At 27.5% G+C, this 23,475-nt stretch overlaps 2 protein-coding genes across 2 annotated transcripts; both read right to left on the bottom strand.

The window, feature by feature from the left end:
- Positions 1 to 2,526: 2,526 nt before the first annotated feature.
- LOC124926838 (lipase-like) lies at positions 2,527 to 4,964 on the bottom strand. The gene is made up of 7 exons (XM_047467149.1): positions 4,414 to 4,964; positions 4,224 to 4,318; positions 4,033 to 4,136; positions 3,832 to 3,932; positions 3,196 to 3,737; positions 2,980 to 3,111; positions 2,527 to 2,889 (listed from the first exon to the last, which is right to left on the bottom strand). The coding sequence occupies exons 1-7, from the start codon at positions 4,657 to 4,659 to the stop codon at positions 2,733 to 2,735; spliced, it is 1,377 nt and encodes a 458-aa protein (XP_047323105.1). The 5' UTR covers positions 4,660 to 4,964; the 3' UTR covers positions 2,527 to 2,732.
- Positions 4,965 to 12,375: 7,411 nt separating this feature from the next.
- LOC124925147 (F-box/kelch-repeat protein At1g23390-like) lies at positions 12,376 to 22,860 on the bottom strand. Its single transcript, XM_047465118.1, has 4 exons — positions 21,728 to 22,860; positions 12,918 to 12,969; positions 12,515 to 12,599; positions 12,376 to 12,410 (listed from the first exon to the last, which is right to left on the bottom strand). Exons 1-4 carry the CDS (start codon positions 22,858 to 22,860, stop codon positions 12,376 to 12,378), a joined length of 1,305 nt encoding a protein of 434 aa, XP_047321074.1.
- Positions 22,861 to 23,475: the final 615 nt, after the last annotated feature.

Here is a 23,475-nt window from a genome sequence, read left to right as displayed (position 1 = left end):
AAAGGAATCAATACTAATAATTATTCTTGTTTGATTCTGTGTCGTCTGATTGTAGGACGTGGTTTCCCAAATATTTTGGGATTCATTATTTGTGTTTTCACGAAACTTGGTAAGTACTCGCGGGTTAAGCTTCATCTAAATTTTGGGATTTGATCATCAATCAAATGGAATACAATTAGTTATATATTTAGAAAAACAAAATTATCTTGTGAGGTGAATTACTATCATTATTCATTAATAGTGTATTATACATTAATGTAAGATCGCAGGTCATAATGCGTCATGCTAGCTTCTTATATATGTTAATAAAATAAAAAATAAGGCTAAATGTTGTAACATCTGGAGATTAAGTATTCAAAGTCTTATTTTCTTTAATAAAGCTTTTCTATTGAGATGTTGTTGTAGATTTGTTTCGAAGACAGATAATCTTGAACACCGATGATTAGATATCGTATGTATGATTGTTCTATTTGGTTAATCAAAAAGTCTAATAATCCCGGGAGTGATAGTATCATGAGGAGAATATATTATATGTGAATTATTGTGGGATGAATTTTCAATTAGTTTTTTTGGACGATATTTAATATAATGTCAAAAGTTTAGTTGTGCGATTTTTTTTTTAACTTGCTTTCAATAATATATTACATAATGTGATAGTTAAAGAAATGTTTAATCATTAATATGTTGATTTTATTAATCGTAACAGATATAAAATAAAATTAAACGTTATGGACATTGCTTAAAACAAGGTTTTGATTTTGTTGGTAGCAAATAAGTGTTACTGTAGAAAAGAGGCTATAATAATGATAGTTTTCGTAAAATATTGATAATTTAAAATGTTTCATATTAAGATTTTAAGAGGAAAAATTTAGAGTCTACAACTTCCCTAAATATACCGTGTTTTGGGTAAGACGTCATTAATGATTTTGATTCTTTTTAATGATGTGTATGAAAAAAAGTTGTATTACTTATATTCTTTTACATTTATATTGGGCGGTTAAATGATATCTAAGTTCTTTGAGAGTTGTGAATTTTTTTTTTGTTTATTCAATAATATGTGACCACATTATCATAACCTTTAATTAAGAGGTTATAAATGAGAATGAAGTCCATAAAATTTGACTTATAAGAATCAAACTTGACTACATAATTATTGGTTCTATCTTGAAAAAATAGAAGTTATTAAATAAGATAGGTATTTGATAAAAGTAGTGTGTAATAAGTATGTATAAGTGTGCTTTATATATTATTTCTCATATATATATATATATATTAAACCATAATTGACTATGAAATTTTGAGAGGGTTAATAGTATCTTTTATTGTTTTTGTATTTTTTTTTCTAAGTTTGGTGTTTTTGTTTATTTTATTTTTATTTTGTAGGTCATGTTTTGTTTTGTTATAATGTTTAAATAATTTTTATTATTTGTAAAATAAATAGACCATTTAAAAATAATAATTTACCGTCAAACTTATATAAATAGATTTTAAAAAAAAAACTAGACTGTAAAAGACAAAATCAAATAGACTGAAATAAAGACATATACAACTAGATAGATACACCCATAAAATCATACATTTATTATCATATAAAACTAGTACTAGACATATCTAATTAGACTAAACTGGTATTAAACCAAACCAACTCAATTTTATTTTTGCTTTCTCACTTCTTTTCTTCGTTCATATTTAATTTGTTTTTCCAATCTAACATATTTATACCAACAAAAATATACATATATTTCTAGCCAAACTAAAACTAAATAACACATCCAAAACTTAACCGTTTATACCAACATTAATTATAACATATTTATATCATCATCAGTAAATACGAACGGGATAACCAAAGATAGATCTAAATCAACATTAGACATCTAAAACATATTTATGAGCACGAATCTGTACACTATAATGAATATAATAATATAGAGAAAGATCAAAGCCCTCAAGGACTACATTGCATGTATTATAAAAATGTAAATATAAAAAAAAAAAATAGATTAAGAAGGACTGAGCCAAGACATAAAAGGGGCTACTACTAATAACTATTTTAACCTAATAATTATTCAAACAACTTCCACCATAAAGTATATATATCTTTCTTATGCAGTTCACTTAGTTGATTAATTGTTCAAGGATTACACTTCCCATTCAAAGTTTTTGATTTGCCGCTAATAAGTTGCTTACTATAGTAGTTTCGACAAACTATGTTATTGTGAATAAGTTGAATCAAACCCGCCTTGGCAAACAAACCACCAAGTTTGTGAAAGTTTTGATGGATTGAGCTTATCAAATAGACTTTTCTAATAAGTTAAAATGAAACTGACAATATGCACACTATCAGACATGAACTGAAAGATCAACGTGCAGTCATAAATGATACATAACTGATAGTATGATATATATTTTTTTAATTCATGCACACGAGTCTATAAGATATGTAGAACATATCCCTTACTTAGATCCTTACATTTTTAATTACCCATGATTATCAGGTAGGTTAATCTTATCCGTTTGGCTTGCTTGGTTATAATTATGATTCTTGTTTAGAAACAGACAGGCAGACAGACATCCACCAGAATATGGGAGAGGAGTCGCCACGACATCAAACTGAATGTGACAGAATTTTACAAGAAAAAGTGAGCAGACTACGATTTTTATCTTCATTTCTACCCCTAAATCTTCTTCTTCTTCTTCTTTCAACAGAAAGTTGATGATGGCTACTACAATTACAGAGTGTGGTTAGGTAATGTTGGGGGAGTCTTTCTGAATGCGTGTTTTCTGCATCTCTCAAATATGCTATCGTAGATCAGATCGAATTGAATTCCCGCTCTTTCCCTGTTCACAATGAAAAGAATGTGATCCCCTTCCACAATCTTGTAGTACCTGCAGCAGCAGCAGCATTCAACATCTTATTCAATTCAATCCAATTCAATAAATAATGATAATAATAAGAGGTCTATTAATCTATCTAACCATATTCCCGGTTGCAATGGCTGGCAGTCCGAATCCTTCACCACAAGCTGGTTAGGATGTTCAGTTGGAAGCCGAGGGTGTGTCATTGATATGGTGTTTAGAGCTCCGTCGTTGTCCCACCAATCCTCATCCCTAACGAGATCAGAAATGGGAAAAACTTCATCAAAATAAGACCAAACAGAGCAATTGATCAAATGGGATTTTTGTTTTGGGTACCTATAGCCTTTGTAAGGCGGAGTGGCATCGGGTGGGTGTCTCCATTGGCTCATTTGCAGGACCCTTATGAAGAAAAGAGGATGAATTCCTAGGATGCTAGAAGGTACGGTGATCCCCATTATCTTCATGGTTCGTTTGGTGGCATAGCTGAAATAGAAAGTATTTGGGAATGTATTGATACGGCTGTTGAGAATCATGGAACCTTGAATGGTGAGATCAGGAAGAATCCAATCCCCTGATGCAAATGGACCTGTGTTTCCCATCACTAAATCGTAAAGCCCACGAATTCCCACTTTCTTCCACGAAATGTTGAAGTGATTGAATCCGAAATTGTAGTAGTCTTTCAAGTATGGGATGTCTAGCCAATCATATACCAACACTCCTAACCGGCAAATCTGAAGCAGGGTCATCGGTTTAATTGACATCCCATCTTCTGCCTGCATTCCATCCAAGTATGTTCTTGTAGTTCCATTGAAAGCACCAGATAACGAAGTTATACTCAAAACCCAATTCTCAGATGTGTTCTCATGGCCTTCGAACGCCTGAAACAAAAGATTCAATTAACATCTTTTCTTTTTGTCTTTTGTTATATTTGGACGTTGGAGGTGGGAAGTTAGGTTAGGTTAAACTATCTACCTTATCAGCTAGCATTTGCTGCAAGAGGCGAACGACCTGCGCTCCAGTGGAATGGCCGACAAAATGAATGGGATGATCGTCGTCCCATTCAGGGTAATGACCTGCAATTTGCCAAATTGTAATGAATATATATATATAATGAAAGGAGATTAATGTATATTTACTAAATGAAATGAAATGATGATACTATGCTAATCTAACCCTTCTCATAGATTCTTCCATACTGAGAATGCCCGCAAGCTTTGCTATGTTCTTCACCATAATCAACCCGACCACCCTTTAAATAATAGAACAATTCACGTGACCTGCAACAAAATAATACCCACGTTTTGATTTTGTAAGCCAGACAACTAACTGAAAAGGGCTAATTGAGTTTAAAATAGGTTAATTACCTGTCGTGGATGCTAGTCAATGAACCCAAATCAGGGACGAATACTCTGTCATCCTTCTTCTCGGCACCAGCAAAATACGACAATCCTCCTAATCTCTAAAACCCAAATGCCAAGAACAAGAAAGACGATTCAAAATGAGAATTACACAAAGGAAACCCGAGTCATAAAAAAAAACGAAAACGTGAATTACCCCTTTTCCGAAACCAAAGATTCCATGGATGAGAACTATAGGGGGCAAATCGTGGGCGACAGTGGAAATCTTGTTTTCATCTTTGAAACCAAGATTAAAATTAGGTTTGAAAAACCAGTCATTGAGTGCCTGAGAGAGATCGCCGGCTAAGGCAGTGCTGAATATGTAAAACGCGTAAATCAGATGAACAATGGAGCTCACGAAAACCTCGCATAGTTGGAGGGATGTTATCCATAATCTAAACATGTTGAAAACTTAATACAAAAAAAGAAACAATTGAAAACGGGTTTTTATCTAATAATACATATGAACAATAACAAATTTTCTAGCAAAAGCGGACTCTTGAGCAAATGGAGAAGGCGGCTTTTGTTCATCAGCCTCCTCCTTCTTCTTCTTCTTTCTTCTTCAAAGAAATCAAAACTTGATTCAGAAAAGGGTGAATATCCAAGAACATCCACCCTTTTCTCTCTCTCTCTATCTTTTCCTTTTATCTCTCTCGCGCTGCTTTTTCTTTCTCTCCTTCGTCTCTCTCCTGCTGTTGGGTCTTGTGAAAATTGTTTGCCCGTAAATCTCTCATAACAAAATAACAAATCTTGGCAAAGTCGCCACCATTCAAAATGCCTTTTTTACTTCAATATTCTGTCGTCCTTCTTTCCTTTCTTTTTCCAGCTCCGGTACGCGTTCGTGCCACGTCTTCATTGTTTGCTTCAAAATTATATCCACTCTCCCATTTTTTCTCATTCAAATTCAATAAATTAATTTTACAATAATTAAAAATTAAATTATTCGAATTTAATAAATAGTTTTATTTGACACAGTATAATATAAAATTAATTAGGATTATAATTCATAAAATAATTTATATACCAAATCAAATAAACACTTTGATTTAGAATAATTTAGAAAACAATCTTCTATCCATATTACAATCTAATAGATTTGCCAACCTTTTTAAAGAAATTGCTATGCTTAATATGACAAAATAAAATTAGTGTTAGTTCAATAAATACACCTCTCTTTTATAAGTATAATATATTCAATTCTTATCTTATTATTATTTCTTTTACTGAGATAGATTACCTGTATTCCAGATTTTTGAAGAACTAATCAATTTGATTTTTAAAAATATGTCATAAAATGAGATTTAAATTACCTTTAGTCAAATAAATTCTAGATTTTCACAACCACAAAATCTTAATCCTAATTTGCTTTATTTTCTTTAATTTATAATTTATGGAGGGTTGGTATTCTAATCTTTCTTTTTTAGTTAATTGGCGAGCTATTTCATTCCTAAAAAATGGTATCCTGTTCAAAAAAACTAATATCTTAATCCTAATTCGGGTCTACTAATAGAATATATATTTAAAAAAAAATAAAAAATAATTGTTCGAGAGATCACCTCGCAAAAAAAAAATAATAAAAAAAAATATTTAAAAACACAACAAAATAAATATTACATTAAAATAAAAAAAAATAGTGTTACTCTAGAACTCGTAAATATTCTAAACGAACGATTAACTTATCGACAGACTTTACTGATTTTTCGGAACAAATTTCAGAAAACATCAGAATAATAACATTATAAATGATACGAATCGAACGATTACGATAATTAAAAATTCGACGATTTCTCTCCAACCAAATAGTCTAAATCATACTTATATTTAATCATTGATGTTCAATGACTATTAGAATCCGTTGCAAATCTACTACATCATTTTGATATAAAAATTTTTGTTAAAGAAAAAAAAAATAGATCTTGAATATCTAAACCTCCTTGATCTTTAAAACATTTAACCTTATCTCAACTAACTAGATGATAAAACAATAAGTTAGAAGATCCCCATAAAAAACTATACATTATTTTCTTTATTTTCACCTACACACTCTTTGGAAGAATGAATAAAGACATAATATGTGTGGGCATAGATGACAACACACTTTTAATGAGGATTAATTGATCCCCTTTCGAGATTATTAATTTATTTTTCTATTTAGATGGTTTACATTCAATTTTAGTGATAATCGGTTTCAAAAGACATTGGATCGTAATTTAGCACTAAATGACATACCAAGATATGTTGACATCAGTTCGTCAATTCAAAATTCCAACACATTGTCAGTCTCACCCTTCTTCTATTCTAAATAAAATTTAATAAAAAAAATGTTTAACTTATTAAGATTAACTCAAAGACCGAAGCATTCACCGAATAACTAAAAATATCTTGAAGGTGTTTAAAATTTATGTATGTAGCTTGAACCATGTAGAGTGTGTAATCAGCGAAAAAAATATGATATGGAAAAAATATATCTTCTTGACCCACAACTCACTCCACAGATTAGTCTTAAGTTTTCTACGAAAGCCATCATTTTTAGAGTGATTTCATAACAATAACTAACAAGAAAGGAAAGAGTGTATCACCATGTTTAATCCCTCGGGATCTCTCAAAAAGTCCATGAGAACTCTCATTAACAATGACAGTAAACTTAACCATTGTGAGACAAAATATAATCAAGCTAATCCATTTCGCACTCATTCTCATTTTGTCCATTACATCAAACAAAAACTCTAAATTGATGTGATCATAATTCGATATACAACTTGACAAAAGCATACATTTGTCACCCTTAAATTAAGTAAGTTTATGTAGTCATTAGTTATTAATACAACATCATAGATTTGATGATCTTTGATTAACGTCATGTGATTACTATATATGACTGTCTTTAACACTTTTCGCAATCTATTGACCAAACATTTTGGGACAATCTTATAGAAATACAAAACGAGACTGATCGGTCTAAAATTTTTCACATCAATAGTTCTTAGAATTTTAAAGAGACATATCAAAGTAGAGTTCCAATTTTTGTCAAATATTGAAAAAAGATTTTTAAAAAAATGATCAATTGTTTCCATTATTCCAGTCTTAAAAAAATGTCACGCCTTCTTAAAAAAGCCAAAATAACTCGTCGCACTCTGGCACTTTATAACTTCCACACCCCTTAATGGCCTGCTCAAACTCCTCCAATGGAAAACAGGTTTTAGCATATCTTTTTGCGCTATACTAATTGAATCAAAAGTAATATCGTTCAATTTAAGTCTGACCTTAAATGACTCCACAAACAAAGCCTTATAGAATTTGACAGTAGTGACAGAGATTTCTAGTTCCATATTATGAACTTCTCACTCGATTGAGATTAAATTAATCACATTATTTTTGTTTGCGCGTTAGATATCCAATAGAAAAAATTGGTATTTCTATCTTAGACTCTTAACCATGTGGTTTTACTTCGCTGGCGTGTTTCAATTTCTTTCTCCTTACACATCAAATAGCTTACTAACAATGTGAATCCGATAACTAACTTCATTATTGAAGAGTTTACGAATCTCCTCAACCCCATCAATAACATTAATTTCATTACATAAATTATTAATTTCAGCACAACATAAGGCACGATCTCTCACAAACCAACTTTTGAGAAGTTTACGCAAATTCTTTAAGTTCACAAAGAGGTTACTTGACGGAGACCCAACCGATGTCTAACACATTCACCATGTTCGCACACGTGGTATAAAGTCTTCTTTGATCAACCATTTATTTTCGAATCTAAATGGTCGACATGTTTTATGAATCATTCGACATTTCATCAAAATCGGTCGGTGATCTGAATAACTCCATGGAAGAACCTTTTAAAATATATTAGCAACCCTTCAAAAACTTGATTCACTAATTAAAAATATGTCGATACGAGAATAAATATGACACGCATTGTCATTACATTTCTTAAAGGTGAATTGATCGCCTTCCAAAGGCACGATAAGTTCAAAGTCTTCAATTGTCTCTAAGAACTCGCGCATTAGACTACTTGGCTTATTGGCCCCTTTTTTAGACAGGATCTAACTTTGTTAATGTCGCCCGCAAAAACAATTGGTAAGTCTTAGAGACTAACCATGTTTTCCATTTCATTAAAGAATTATATTTTAAATTGTGAGAGAACCGATCTATAAACCGCATAAATTACTTATAGGAAATTATCTTTCTGATTTCTTAATTGAACGTTAACCGAATATCTATCCAAATTAACATTCATTTTCTCATATATTTTTCATTACATACCACAAGAATTTCACCCGACACCCCTGTAGAATCAAGAGCATCACACTCGCATAACCGTCAATTACATAGATTTCTAATTATTCATTAATGTATCTTCTAAAATTTAATCTCACTAAAACAATATATATTATATAAAAGAGTTCTCATTAACTTAATTCACATGAGTAACTTAAGGATACATCTCTTCAAATCATCATTTAACCCATACAAGTCTTTCTAATTGATATTAAAATTTAGTCCAGAAATAGTTTCATCATTTAACCCATACAAGTTTTTCTAATTGATATTAAAATTTAGTCAGAATAACTATTTCTGGACTTTGAAACACGTTTTACTGATTGTATATAAAATAAGAGTAAATTAATAATAAATTAATAATGATTAATGAAGGTAACTATTTATTTTAAAATGACTAAATAATTGTCTGCTTGCCATGTGCAAATTCGGTGGAACAGAGCTGGCCAGTTTTTTTTGTTTTTTTACTTTTTTTCCTTTGGACCACAACTACTTCCCCACCACCAAATGCCTTATCCATATCTCCACGTCACATCATCCGATGTACGGCACGCGCTTAAATGGATGTGTAGAAAACGCGTGATCCAACTGCACGTATTTTACCCTATTTTTTTAAATCACACGAAAATTAAATATAGTTAGAGAATAACTATGTGTAATTACTGTAAAAAAAATCAATAAATCTTATATTCTTTTGTATTCCTCCGCTCAACTAGATTGAGGTGTCTCATTAGTCAATAAAACATCCATACATTGAGATTGAGGGGATTAGAATAACTAACTTTGCATTTAGTTGCATTCAATTACGTTGTCGAGATGGATTCATTATTTAACGATAATCATATGATAACTCGAACCAAACAAAAAAAATCACACAAGATTAATGTTGTAGTCTTTAACTATTCCGAATAATTTAGTATAGAGATAATACGAATCACATAAAAATAACGTTGTAAAGTTGAGCATAATAGAATACATATTGAAAGGAAAATCATTATGCTGAAAATTATTTATTATTTTTTATAATAAATAAAAATGCACAATGAAACTATAAGAAGAGATACTTAGACTATGTATTTTAGTTAACTATAATATTTGGAAATGAATAAAATTTGAATACACTTTGCGGAAATATTATCATATAAAAAAATTATATATATAAAGAATATATAATCTATTATGTTTTAAATTTTAAGTTTGGAATAGGTTAATAATTATCTGCAACAACACTCACATTTTTTTATTTTCTATATTTTATTATGAAACAGAATCTTTTTTATTTTTAAAAATCTTCTCAAACTTATTTACTCTATTTTTTTGCGTGATTAAGTTCTCTAGTTAACTGTGTTTTAAGTAAATCATAATAAATATATATAATAATAATAAATATTATTAAAAGATAATATTTTTATAGTTATTGTATATTATTTCGAATCTTCATTTTTAAAGTAATGTTTTAAAAGGAAAATATAATTGTAACAGTCTTTAAAATATGGTAGCCATATAAAACACACAGTTAAAAAATAAGATATCATGCTTTAATTTGAAGATAATATTTATAATAGAGTATCCATATAATGCAAACAGGTAAAAAAGTAAATATTAATATTCTAATACAAAGATAACTAGCAAAAAGTCCGTGCGTTTGCACGAATGTAAGTTTGCACGAATGTAAGTTAACACATATATTAACTAAAAAAACATGGAAAATAAAATTAAAAATCAACGTCGAAATGCCACTAAATGCTTGTAGTTGCTACTTAAATCTACCATTCAAATTAATTTCTTTGTATTATTTTTTGTAAATTCTAATATAAATAGATATTATAATAGTTAGTCTAAGTTGTAAATATAAAAAAAAAAAAATATAAGATGAAATAAGAAGTGGAATGAATATCGATAATTTGACAATATTTTTTATTACATTTTTTTTAAGGTTGTAAGGATCGTAATTGGACACAACACAAGGAATCAGAAGTTCTAATTTCTCAAAATTTATGACTATAAATATCATTTAAAAGTCCTACCAATTTGAGACTATAAATATCAAACAAAACTCTTATTCATAGTGTCGATCATCCGATAAGAATTTAGTGGTTCTACACATTCAAACAATAAAATTGTTGTTCGAAATTTCTCTTTTTATGTTTTGCAGATAATTTCATTTTAAATGGAATAGATGAAAAAGTAATAGAGAATAAAAAGTATAATATCAAAAAGGCTAAGAATTTGATAATATTCTCAATAAACATCTTATTATTTTAATTTCATATCACCAAAATATAGAATAGTGACAAAAAAAAAGTTTATTACCAAATGTAAAGACAAATACATATATAAATATCAAAATAATGTAGATATTGAACAACCACCAATATAACATTAAAGTTAAAATATGTCAAAAAAATAATAATAATAAAGTTAATAATAATAATAATAAAAATAAAGTATCAATTGTTTATGAATTTACTTGTACCACCTAAAAATTTGTCTAAAATTTTGTAAAATGAAACTCATTTTTTGTTGGTGTCGAATACTTGAATTAATTAGTTATAAATTATGACTGAAGGGGTTTGTTTTATTTTATGTTAATTATTTGAATAAATTAATAATATATATGAATTGAAGGTTGTAATAATATTAATATCCGTTAACTTTATTTCTATTAATTAGTTATAAATTAGAATGAAACTGAATGATTTATTACGTTAGTGAATTAATATTAATATTTAATGCAAATCTCAAATAGAACGGAGAGAGTTTGTTTTATTTGATGGTAATTATTTGGATAAATGATTAATATATATGAATTGAAGGTTGTAATAATATTTATTATCCGTTAATTTTATTTCTAATAATTTATTTTATGTATGGGAGGTTATAATAATATTTATTATCCGTTAGTGAACATATTCAATGTTAGTATACTTTCTTACCATTTAAATCTCCTAAATAGTTTTCATAATTAATATTAATATTTAATACAAATCTCAATAATTTTAGATGAGAAGGGTTTATTTTATTTGGATTTATTTATAAATAATCAAATTATTTAGGTTATATTTGTTAAGTTTATTTTTACTAACATTTAAAAAAAAATAAGAGTATCAAAAACTAAAATATACCAAAAAATAGTAGTTGCACAATAAAATTAAATTCATAAAACAAATTATTATTTTATTAAAATTAGGAGGATTTATTTTATTTGATGTTAATTATTTGAATAAATTATTAATATATATGAATTGAAGGTTATAATAATATTTATTATAAGTTAATTTTATTTATAATAATTAGTTATAAATTAGAATGAAACTGAATTAATTAGAGGTTATAATAATATTTATTATCCATTAGTGTGAACATATTCAATGTAATGTAAGTATATTTTTTTTTACAATTTAAATCTTCTAAATAGTTTTCATAATTAATATTAATATTTAATACAAATCTCAAATGACTTTTTAGATGAGAAGGGTTTATTTTATTTGAATTTTTTATAAATAATCAAATTATTTAAATGAAATATTTAATAAAAAAATATTAATATATATAGATGGTAGGTTATATTTATTGAGTTTATTTTTATTAACATTTTTTTAATAAAAACAGGAGTATCAAAAACTAAAATATACCATAAAATTAGTAGATAAAAATAGTAGTTGCACAATAAAATTAAATTCATAAAACACATTATTATTTCATTAAAATTATGAGTATTAAACAAATTATTTCAAGTTAGTGTATACATAAGAAATCTAAAGCTAAACACAATTATCTCAAAATTAAAATATTTTAAGTAAACAAACATTCACATAATAGCTTGCATCTAGAAGTATAATGGCATATAATGGCTGAAAGTACCTGAAATAAACCAAATAAAATCAAGAATTAATGTAATAGAAAAATTAAAAAATCTTTTTACAAATGAATTTTATGATAAAATGATCTAAATTTCACTGACTTACCAATGCTCACACCTTCAGGCATGATAACACGATTATCACAAAAAACAACTTTGCATAACCATGATAGCACCATTATCGCCAAAACCTAATAAAAAAATCAAAGTTGTTTAATCTTGAATCCAATGAACCCATCATCTCCATCAAAACATCAATTGAAATATTAAAAATCAACATATTAAAGTGATGACTAAAAGGACTTGAAACCAAGCAAACAAATCGGGAATTATTATATATATATATATATATATAGTCTCTAGATAACTTTGCTCTCATCTGTCTTTGAATAACAAAATAAGACTTAAGGAGAGACGAAACATAATAGAGAAGAAAAGTTATATTTCAAGAACTAATAAAAATAAAAATAATTGATAAGAAGTTTAGACTTGAGCTCAAGAGTTCATACCACATTACACAAATATGGATCTTCTTTGAAATAACTGAAAGCCTCGTTCTCCCTGTGAAAATGACAACATTACGTCTACAAAAACTCAAGAAAAAAATAGTCATTGCATCTATAACAAATAAAGATCTTTTCAGAATATGTATAATCAACCACTTTCTATGACAAATAAGCCTGAGAATGAAAGAAGAGAGAGAAATATATATATTTAAGAAAGAGAAAATACATATGATGATGATGTTGATCATTTTGGAGAGAGCGTGATTAATATATATAATATTTTAGACGAGAATTATTAGGTTTATTTTTAAAGTAATTAATAAAAAAAATATTAATATATATGTATATATATAAAAGAGTAACAGACATAGACATAGAATAATTAATGATGAAAGTTAATAGAATTATGAAAAAATATATATTTTATATATTATTAGTGTGAATATATATATGGTAAGGGATAGAAAAACAATTAATTGATAAAGATAAATGAAGAGAGAGAAATATATATATATATCTAAGAAAGAGAAAATACTATGATGATGATGTGAATAATTTTGGAGAGAGCGTGATGCACACCTCCAACCTTTTAAATTAAGCGTTATTAGGCGTTATTAGATATATATAGATATTTATAATGAATACCTAGAGATGCCCCAAATGATTGTGTTTATTGTTAAATGATTGCTTGGTTTTGTTGTCATTTTTTTTTTGTGTTGTATTATTTTTAATTAATTATTTTACCAGGGTGTGTTGATAAAATTAATTTACCTTAGTGATATAAACTTGTATAATTATCTAATTAAATATATTGTTTCATTCATTTTTTTTTTTGTAGGTTATAAACGCATTTAGTAAGTCAGGGTCATTGTTGTCTAGATCGGGTTAATTTTTAATTTTTTTTTTAAATAAATTAATTAAATAATAATTTTTTCATTCATATATAATCATGATAGCTTAATAGATAATCCATAAAAAACACATAGAAAGGCACGTTTTATATATTAAATCTAGTCACAATTTCTTTTTTCATTTTACTTAAAAAGGATATAAAAAAGATTGCTTTATAAAATAAAGTAATATATAGTCACACTCTCATAAGATAAACTTTTAAAATTATTTTATTGGAATGTGTTAATATCTTTTATCATAATTTATATGATGCTTAACCTCTCAAGCTTGGTCCGTTATTAATTATCTTTTCAAAAATATATAGAAAATATTAATGGCCCAAATATTAATAATAGCTCAAAATAGAGTCCTATTTTTTTAATTTAACTTTATAGTATCTAAATCAATTAAATTGATTATATATATATATATATATATATATATATATATATATATATATATATATATATATGAGGAGTGATAGAGTGAGGGAATTTGGTGAGGGAATTTGGTGAGGGAATTTGGTGAGGGAATGACGTGGCATCACCTTCATTGGTTGGAAAATGTAAAAGTGGGAGGAAAGAGAGAAAAGAGAGAAATTATTTGATTTTTTCATCGAATAAGATTATGCCACGTCATTCCCTCACCAAATTCCCTCACCAAATTTCCTCACCTAATCATTTCTCATATATATATATATATATATATTAATATTTTTCATAATATAAAATATATTTTGGGTGTATCTCTATTAATTTACTGAGTTTATAAATTATTTTAAAATATTTTCTTTCTATTTTGTATTTATTTTAATTCTTATTAAGAATGAGTGAAAATATTTTATTTAATTAATAGACAGTTATTTTTCTTCAAATGACTTGTGTATTAATATAAGAAAAATAAAAATTTAGTTGTTTGAATTTTTATATGAGTGTAAATGATATACATAATTTATAATTTATGACTAATGAGTCAATAAATAAACAAGTCAACTTAAATGTTATATTAATTTTCTTTTCTTAGTTTAAAAAGTTACTTACAACACGTTTTTAATATTTGGTCTATTATATAATATCAAAATATTAAATTAACAATTTTAAACGAGAACTTTTCTGATAGGCAGTATTGAGGTAGAAACACTACACTTAAAAATCAATAATATTCAAATTTTGTTATAAATTATTAAATCTTTATACGAACGATTACTCAAAGGAGGGTTGAGATAACAAACATATCTTATTCATATTTTGGATAGCCTTATAATCATTAAGGCTCATGGAGTGACTAATTCATATGTTAAGACTCAAATTCATGCTCTTAATACATGAGTTATTGTGTTTTACCATTTACGAGTCTCATGATTAAAAATAAAATATGATATATAAATTTGAAAGAACTTAATATTAAAGTTAAATATATAGTTATTTAAAAATATAATACCTAAAAAAGTTATTTGTTCAAATTAGTGTGGTATTAGTAAAGATAAAAAAAATTAAGTTCAACTAAAATTTTAAATTTATTATATATATTTTTTACTAAAATTTAAATTATATTTTGTTTTTATGATGTACATAATTCTGTTAACAATTTTTTTTATTATCTAATTAAATTTTTAATAATTATTTATTTCAATAAATATAATACAAAAGCACTCTATAATATATTTTTCGTGAACTATCAATTTGGCATGTGGTCTGCCATAAATTAATAGTACAAAGGACAGACAGAATCATTAGGAAAAAGTTTAGTAGTATAATTATTAATTGATAGGAACTAGCAGGCTTTATATATACTATAGTTTAATTAGTTAAAATAATTTGGGTCCTCTATTGTGAAGGCTAAGCTGGCTGTAGAAATGGAATGAATATAATTAAGCTGATAATTATAGGGTAGCTTTAATCATTACAAATAAAATAGAGTTTTTTTTATTATTAAAATAAAAATATGTTAATCATATGATGGGGGAGTAAGCTTAATCATAATAAATTGGAACTGCATTATTGCAACTGTTAAATAGAATAGTTTTTTTTTTTTTTGCTTCTGATGATTGACAAAATATCAATCTCAATTCACAACAAAATAGAATTTCAAACAGAAACAAAACTAAAGAGCTCTCAGACCACGAAGGAAATCCACAATAACGGTTAGAATTATCCTAATTAGATCCTAATTTAATGTGTGAGAAATTAAAATCTGAATGCGGCGAAAACGTACCTTAATTAATCGAATCTTCTCTTTCCTTGTAATAGAAAAAGTCTTAAATCTTCTATTTCTTTAGACTTTCTTTACGTGGAATGGTTCTTTCCATTTGATGAGCAAGTCAATAGATTTCTCTATTTGTTGATGGGGACGCAAAAGAGAATTGACATTACTTCAAATGGGGACCATTACCGTTACATATAACCAACAATAAGTTAGTTATTATAGTTTGGCAATTTCTAATTTAGTCCCTTCATAAAATTAGAAATGTCACTTAGGTATCCTCACTTTATATTCATGACAAATACATCAATAAGCCATAAACTTAATTTCACATTAGATCACATTATATTGGCTTATATGCACAATTATTTATTATACAAGTGACCCTAAAAATTCCAACAATCTCCCACTAGGTCACGTATATACAAAAATAAATGTATCAACCATAATGCGTCTAAAATTTTATGTCATCTCAATCATATGTTGTATAAACAATTTTATCAATTAATTATATCAATATAGGATCAAAGAGCTCGTCGTTGTATTTAAGCACAACTAGACCCAACAATGATCACATAAATCAATACAATTAATTGACAAATCATATCATGAATGTGAGGAATGAAAATTCCATGCAAGGTGATCTTTTCATGTCAATTTTCAACTGGTCCTACTTGACTTTAGTGAGATCATACTTTAAATATAATTATACAAAGTGTAATGAACTGAATAATACTTAATTTCTGATCAGAATAAAAACTTTATAAATATCTATAAAATAATTAAACTGAAAGACATCAAAGTTACAAACTCCCACTGAAGTTAGAGATCGTTGATCTCTATAACACTCATACGAGCAATATCCTAATGAAAGACATTAGATGATAAACTTATTTCCATGAGGTTCATAACCATAGAGTTTGTACATATATATTTTATAGAAATCTATCCACTTTGTATCATTTCTTTCATAAAATAAACTTGATGTCAAAATCACTTAATTTGATGCCTAGTAACATGTCATAAATTTCGCTGCAATAGTGGATGACGCCATAAGTGTTTGTTTGACACTTCTTCAAGAAACGACAAAACCAGCTAGCGAAAAATATTATCCGAAGTAGATTTAATACTATTTTGGCATCTCGTAATATCGGAGTCAGAATACTCAATGATCTCAAGACTTTCCGACTTCTTATATGTGAGCATTTAAATCTTAATTCTTTTCAAATATTTCATAACAATTGGGCTACTTAATGTCAAGCAAAGTTTGTGACAAACAAAATGTCACCCATATATAAAACCATAAATAAACATTTACTCCCACTGAACTTGTGATACACAAATAATCAATTAAATTCACCTCAAAACTAAAAGAGAGAATTGTTATTTTGTGAAACTTATGGTATCACTAACGAGACGCTTCTTTAAGTCTTTAGATGAATTTCTTTAATTTGCAAACCATATTAATTTGGTCTCTCGACACAAAGTATTCTCATTGCACCAAATTGTTTTTCAATGTCTCTATTGAAAAACCCCTTGACATCTATTATGGTGAAGCTCTATATCAAAATATGCAACGAGTACCATAAATTATCCTTAAAGAGTAATTCAATTAAACTGGATTGTCATAAAGACACTTGATTTTGAGGTTGTTGAGTTTACTTAATGAATTTGATCAATATTGTCTTGTTACTCTTGATTTTTTAACATTATCATAATATCAATAAAATCCTTATCAATGTCAAAAAACACTTGAGATATAAATCAAATATTCCACAATAGGAATTATTAATCTAAATCATTTTTAAAGACAAAATCATTTTTCCCCTCAAACTCAATATCCTCAAAAAAATATTGCAGTCTCGTCTAAAAAAAACTATCTTTAACTTGACATAATAAAAATTTATAGCCCTTAATCACTTAGAATATTTAATAAAATAGTTGCTCACATTTATAAACTTAAATAACAATTAAATTTAAATAATGATTTATCCCATCTCAAAATACTTAATGCAACATTAATATCAAGTCTTTGGACAGTAATATTAATTGCTATTAATATTTTGGTGTAATGATCAAACATTAATAATAAGAGACATGTCAAATAATCAATCTATCTTTGGATCGATTAATTATTCACATTAATAAGACTTTGTAATTATTACATATTTATCATCACAACTATTAATACAATTATGTCAATTAATTATCAGCCTTTGGGCCAAATAATATAATCAATGAATTACACAATACTACCATTCAAAATTGTCTTGAATTAATTTCAACAAACATTGTCACTTTGATGATTATTTGTATCAATCAATACAATCCAAATAATGTACAATAATATCATTATTTTAAATTTAAATGTACCCAAATTAATAATATATATTTTTCCAAATAAACATATAATTTATTTTATTATAAAAAATAAAGTTATACCGTAGGTCAAATCTTCCATTCTTGAATTTCAAATTTGTAATATCTTATATTAATTAAATTAAATAATAAATCTTCAAGATTTATTTGACCAAATTTTAAATATTAGTCTAAATCCAATTATTAATTTATTTATTAATAATCATTAACCTTAATCTTTTAATCCTAAAATAAATGATATAATTAAAATTTTATTATATATTAATATATATATATATATATATGACCTTAAACATTATTACTTAATTCTCTTTTAATTTATAATATATATTATATATTATTTAATCCCTTAACAACAAATATCAACCGTCAATTTAAAACGGTCAATTTAAAAAGAGAATTTCCTCTTTAACGAGAAAATCTAAATTAAAACAGAGAATTTATCCCTTTAACGAGAAAATCTAAACCAATATCAACCGTCAATTTAAAACAGATAATTCCTCCTTTAACGAGAAAATCTAAACTTTAAAACAGAAAATTTCTCCCTCAATTTAAAATGGATAATTCCTCCTTTAACGAGAAAATCTAAACTTTAAAACAGAGAATTCCTCTTTAACAACTTTAACAAGAAATCTAAACAAGAATCTAATTATCCATAAATCTAATAAACATTATTAAATAAATCATTTAACCGATAGAATCTAAATATCATATATAGAACTTAACCGAGAGAATCTAAATATCCATAAATTTAGGATAAATCTTTATATTTCGTACTCAATTATTCCGTATTATAAAAAATTCAATTATCTATATATTCCGAAATCATGAGAAAAAATTCAAATATTCATTTCATGATCTTATCTTAATCATGGTATTAAATTCAAATATCCCTTTATCTATCATCAATTTTCATATTTTTATGATAGACTTCATAAAATTTAATTTTAATTCAGAATATATAAATCTTGAAAGATATATATATATATATATATATATATATATATATATATATATATATATATATATATATATATATATATATATATATATATATATATTATTTGAAATTATCATAAATTCATGTATATATATCTTAAACCGAATGATATAAAATCTTCTCACATAATTAAATTAGGATGGCTCTGATACCAATTGTTAGATTTATCCTAATTAGATTAATTTAATGTGTGAGAAATTAAAATCTGAATCTTCTCTTTCCTTGTAATATAGAAAAAGTCTTAAATCTTCTATTTTTTTAGACTTTTTTTTATGTGGAATGGTTCTTTCCATTTGATGAGTAAGTTAATAGATTTCTCTCTCTGTTGATGGGGACGTAAAAGAGAATTGACATTACTTCAAAATGAGGACCATTACCGTTACATATAACCAACAATAAGTTAGTTATTATAGTTTAACAATTTCTAATTTAGCTCCTTCATAAAATTAGAAATTTCATTTAGGTATCCTCATTTTATATTCACGACAAATACACCAATAAGCCATAAACTTAATTTCACATTAGATCACATTATTTTGGCTTATATTAAATATGACATATGCACAATTATTTATTATACACGTAACCCTAAAAATTCCAACAATAACTCTAAACATAACTCATTATAATATATAGATGACAAACTTTTGAAACAAATATATAGTTGTTGAAATATTCATATGAGGTCTGTTCACCATTGTTATCATGAGGAAACACAACTTCTCAGCTCTTCTATCTTCTCCAACGGTCACACATAGTTATGAGCTTTCACGAATCACGATGAACACCTCACAAAGATGTACATATGAATGACAACAAATATTCTTTTTTATATTCCTTATAAATATTGTATAATCTTTTCAATTCCGTAAACCCTAAATTTTGTTGTCATTTGAATTTTTGTTGTGCATATAAACAAAGATTGTCTCAATGAAATAAATAAGAAATTATAATCATTCCTTTTCCTTTGTTTCCAAATATATATATATAGTCCATCAAAATGTTTGCAGACAATTTACTAAGTTGTATAGATTAATATAAAATTAGGTGATAATGAATAAGATTAATCAGGATATATACAGTTATTCGGATCTAAGAATTTTAATTGGAGTGAGTTTGAAAATTAGATAAACAAAATATGAATTAAATTAAAAATAAATATATTATCGAGTCATGTTACGTTTGTGATGAAGCCCACCTGCTCTGATCCAGTGAGTATCCTGTATCCCTGTATCCCAACCTTATTCCAATATATAAAAAATCACACTACCCAACCCAAACTATAATTCCAAAACCCAATTAGAAAAAAATATTTGTTTGGTAAACCCATTACACAAAATATAAACTTTAACAAGAATCTGAAGTGTTTAATAAATATCATATAAACTTTTTCAAAAATAACCATGAGTCGATAATTCTTTTATATAAAAGCAAATGAAGTGAATTTTCAAATAAGCAAACGATGTCCACAGATAAAAAAAAATATATATATATAAATAAAATAAATTTAATAAAAAATTAATAATAATATGTATTCAATGTTTAAATTTTTTAATAAATCAATAATAATATATTAAAATTAAAAATATAACGCTCTCATTCCACATTTTATTCACTTCGATGAAACAACTTACCTTCTCACATATCTCATTACATATTTTTTTCCGAATGAACCTCTCATATCGTGACCTTATACTTTCAATTTGGTCGATCAAATATTTGATTCATATTTTCAAATATTAACATCGTGACCTCACACTTTGGTTAATTCTAATTCATATTTTTTTATTTAATCACTTTCAATTTATACCGACCTATTATCTCTCAGCAAACCACATTCCAATCATACTTAATTAAATGATTGTACTTGTTTTTGTTAGGTTACAAGTTCGAAACATACCTATAACATTTTTAATTTTATTTTTAATCGTTTTAAGTTTATGGGCGGGTTAACCCACAATCCGACCCAATTATTCATTTACTCTCGCATATATATTCAAATTAACCGCATCTCTCGACCCGACAACCTGAACACTTTAAAAATTAAGCATCATTAAATTGTTAAAATATTTAACGTTCATCTAATTTAATGTTAAATATAAATTGTTATTATATATATATATATATTTTTTTTTTCCTTAAAAAATTTGACACACATATAGATTGAGCTGAGATTAGAAATTAAAATTTTACATATGAATTTGTGCTTAATAATATTTTAAAATAATGACATTATTAAAATACAACTGCAATTTCATTTTACTACATAATATCCACTGCTCCTCGACCTCGTTCGTTTATATGGTTAAGTTAACTTTCAATGGGTCGGGTCGGGTCGCACTTCCGATTCCCCGCCATCAAATCCAAAGCCTTTCCGATGTCATGAATCCCCACTTTAGAACTCGTCACCACCATTCTATTGTCCTTGCCCGCCGTCGCAATATTGTTCTCTCTCATCCACCTACATCCCTTGCCGCCGCCGCCGCCACTGCTGACGACCTCGCAAATATAGACTCCTTTTATTTGCGAAGAATTGTATATGAAAACCCAATTCTCTGCAGAGGAAACGCTTAAAGAGTAAGCTTGAAAACCATCTCTTCTTATCTCCTCCATCATCTCCTTCGGCATCTCCCCAATTTCTTCTTCAATCTCTAAACTTTCCAAATTAAGTGACCAAATCTTCAATTTCTCCATATTCCCCCTCTCCCCAATTAGACCGATTAAGAACAGCTTGTCACCGGTGAAGGTGATAATTGAGCTGAATACAGTTGGGTCCCTTGGTAGATAGTAAGGAGGGGACCATATTTTAGTTTCCGGGTCGAATACATGCATAAGTCCGGACTCTTTCTCCGTCACGAACAGTCTCCGGCCATCGGTGGCAGTCGACAGCCACGTGGACGAACCGGATTCCTTGAGTCCAATTGGGATTGACCCAGCGTCACTCCAAGATCGGGTCGGAACATCGTAGACTTCAACGGAAAGAGGATCATCCTCGAACTCGCAGCCACCGCCCGCAACTACTAGTCGGGTACCAACAAGAGAAACAATCGGGTCGACCCGCCAAACCTTGGGACCGGTGGATTGGTGCCAGGTGAGATGCAGAGGATCAGAGGAGAAGGTTAGGCCGGATGGTGATATGGAGTAGAGGAGATTAGAGCCGTCGGATCGGAGTGCGGATGAGTGGGTAGCGATTGTATGTGGGGTTTCAATTCGGTTCCAGATGTTTGAACGTGGGTCATAAGAATGGGATATGATTGAATTGGTACGAGGAGGGAATTTAGGGTTTAAGGTTAGCCATGGCTTTGGACTGTTTTGGTGGCAGAGAGAGGCGGCGACGGCACAATTCCATGAACTTGACACGCGCGACGCCTGTACTAGGTCTATGAGCGGCACACGTGAGAGTATCGATTCCAAGATATCTCCATGGATAGAAGAAGAAGAAGAAGCTTCATCATCTCTAACCAAATTATTCATCATAATAATAATAATCAAAATCACACTTTTGTAGAGTTTATACTATATCCATCCAATCTCCACATATATGTATATATATATATATAGTGAGAGTTTGAGCTTTATAAAAATAAATTATCCAATCATAGAGAAGAAAAGGTCAGCAATTTCATTTTTAGACCACTCAAGAGAAATTTAATAATAAAATGAATAAGAAAGTCCACATGATGAGATCATTAGTTTATCTTGAATGTAGTTAGTAGCTCAACAACAATAATGATATCAACTTAAGCCGCAATTTGGCTTATGATAATATATATATATGTGAATATTGGCATGTTATGAAATGTGCAAGGAATTATTGCTTTGTTTTGAAGAATAATTATTATTATTATTATGATTTGTAAATTAAGAAAGACTAACTTTAATTGAAGTTTACTTCATGGACCTTACTTAGATCATACAAATTTAATATATAGCTATATATTATCAAATCATATTATTTTTAATATTATTTTTTATAAATGGAAAATATTGAAGCAAATTAATCTGACTAGGGTAGATCAACTAAAAAGAATCTTACCTAAAAATTAAATCTTACAAATTAGATACTAATTAGAATAATCTCTCCAACTA

This window comes from Impatiens glandulifera, chromosome 2, assembly GCF_907164915.1.
Source record: "Impatiens glandulifera chromosome 2, dImpGla2.1, whole genome shotgun sequence".
Classification (NCBI taxonomy): Eukaryota; Viridiplantae; Streptophyta; class Magnoliopsida; order Ericales; family Balsaminaceae; genus Impatiens; species Impatiens glandulifera.
This window is presented reverse-complemented; position numbering and strand designations above follow the sequence as displayed.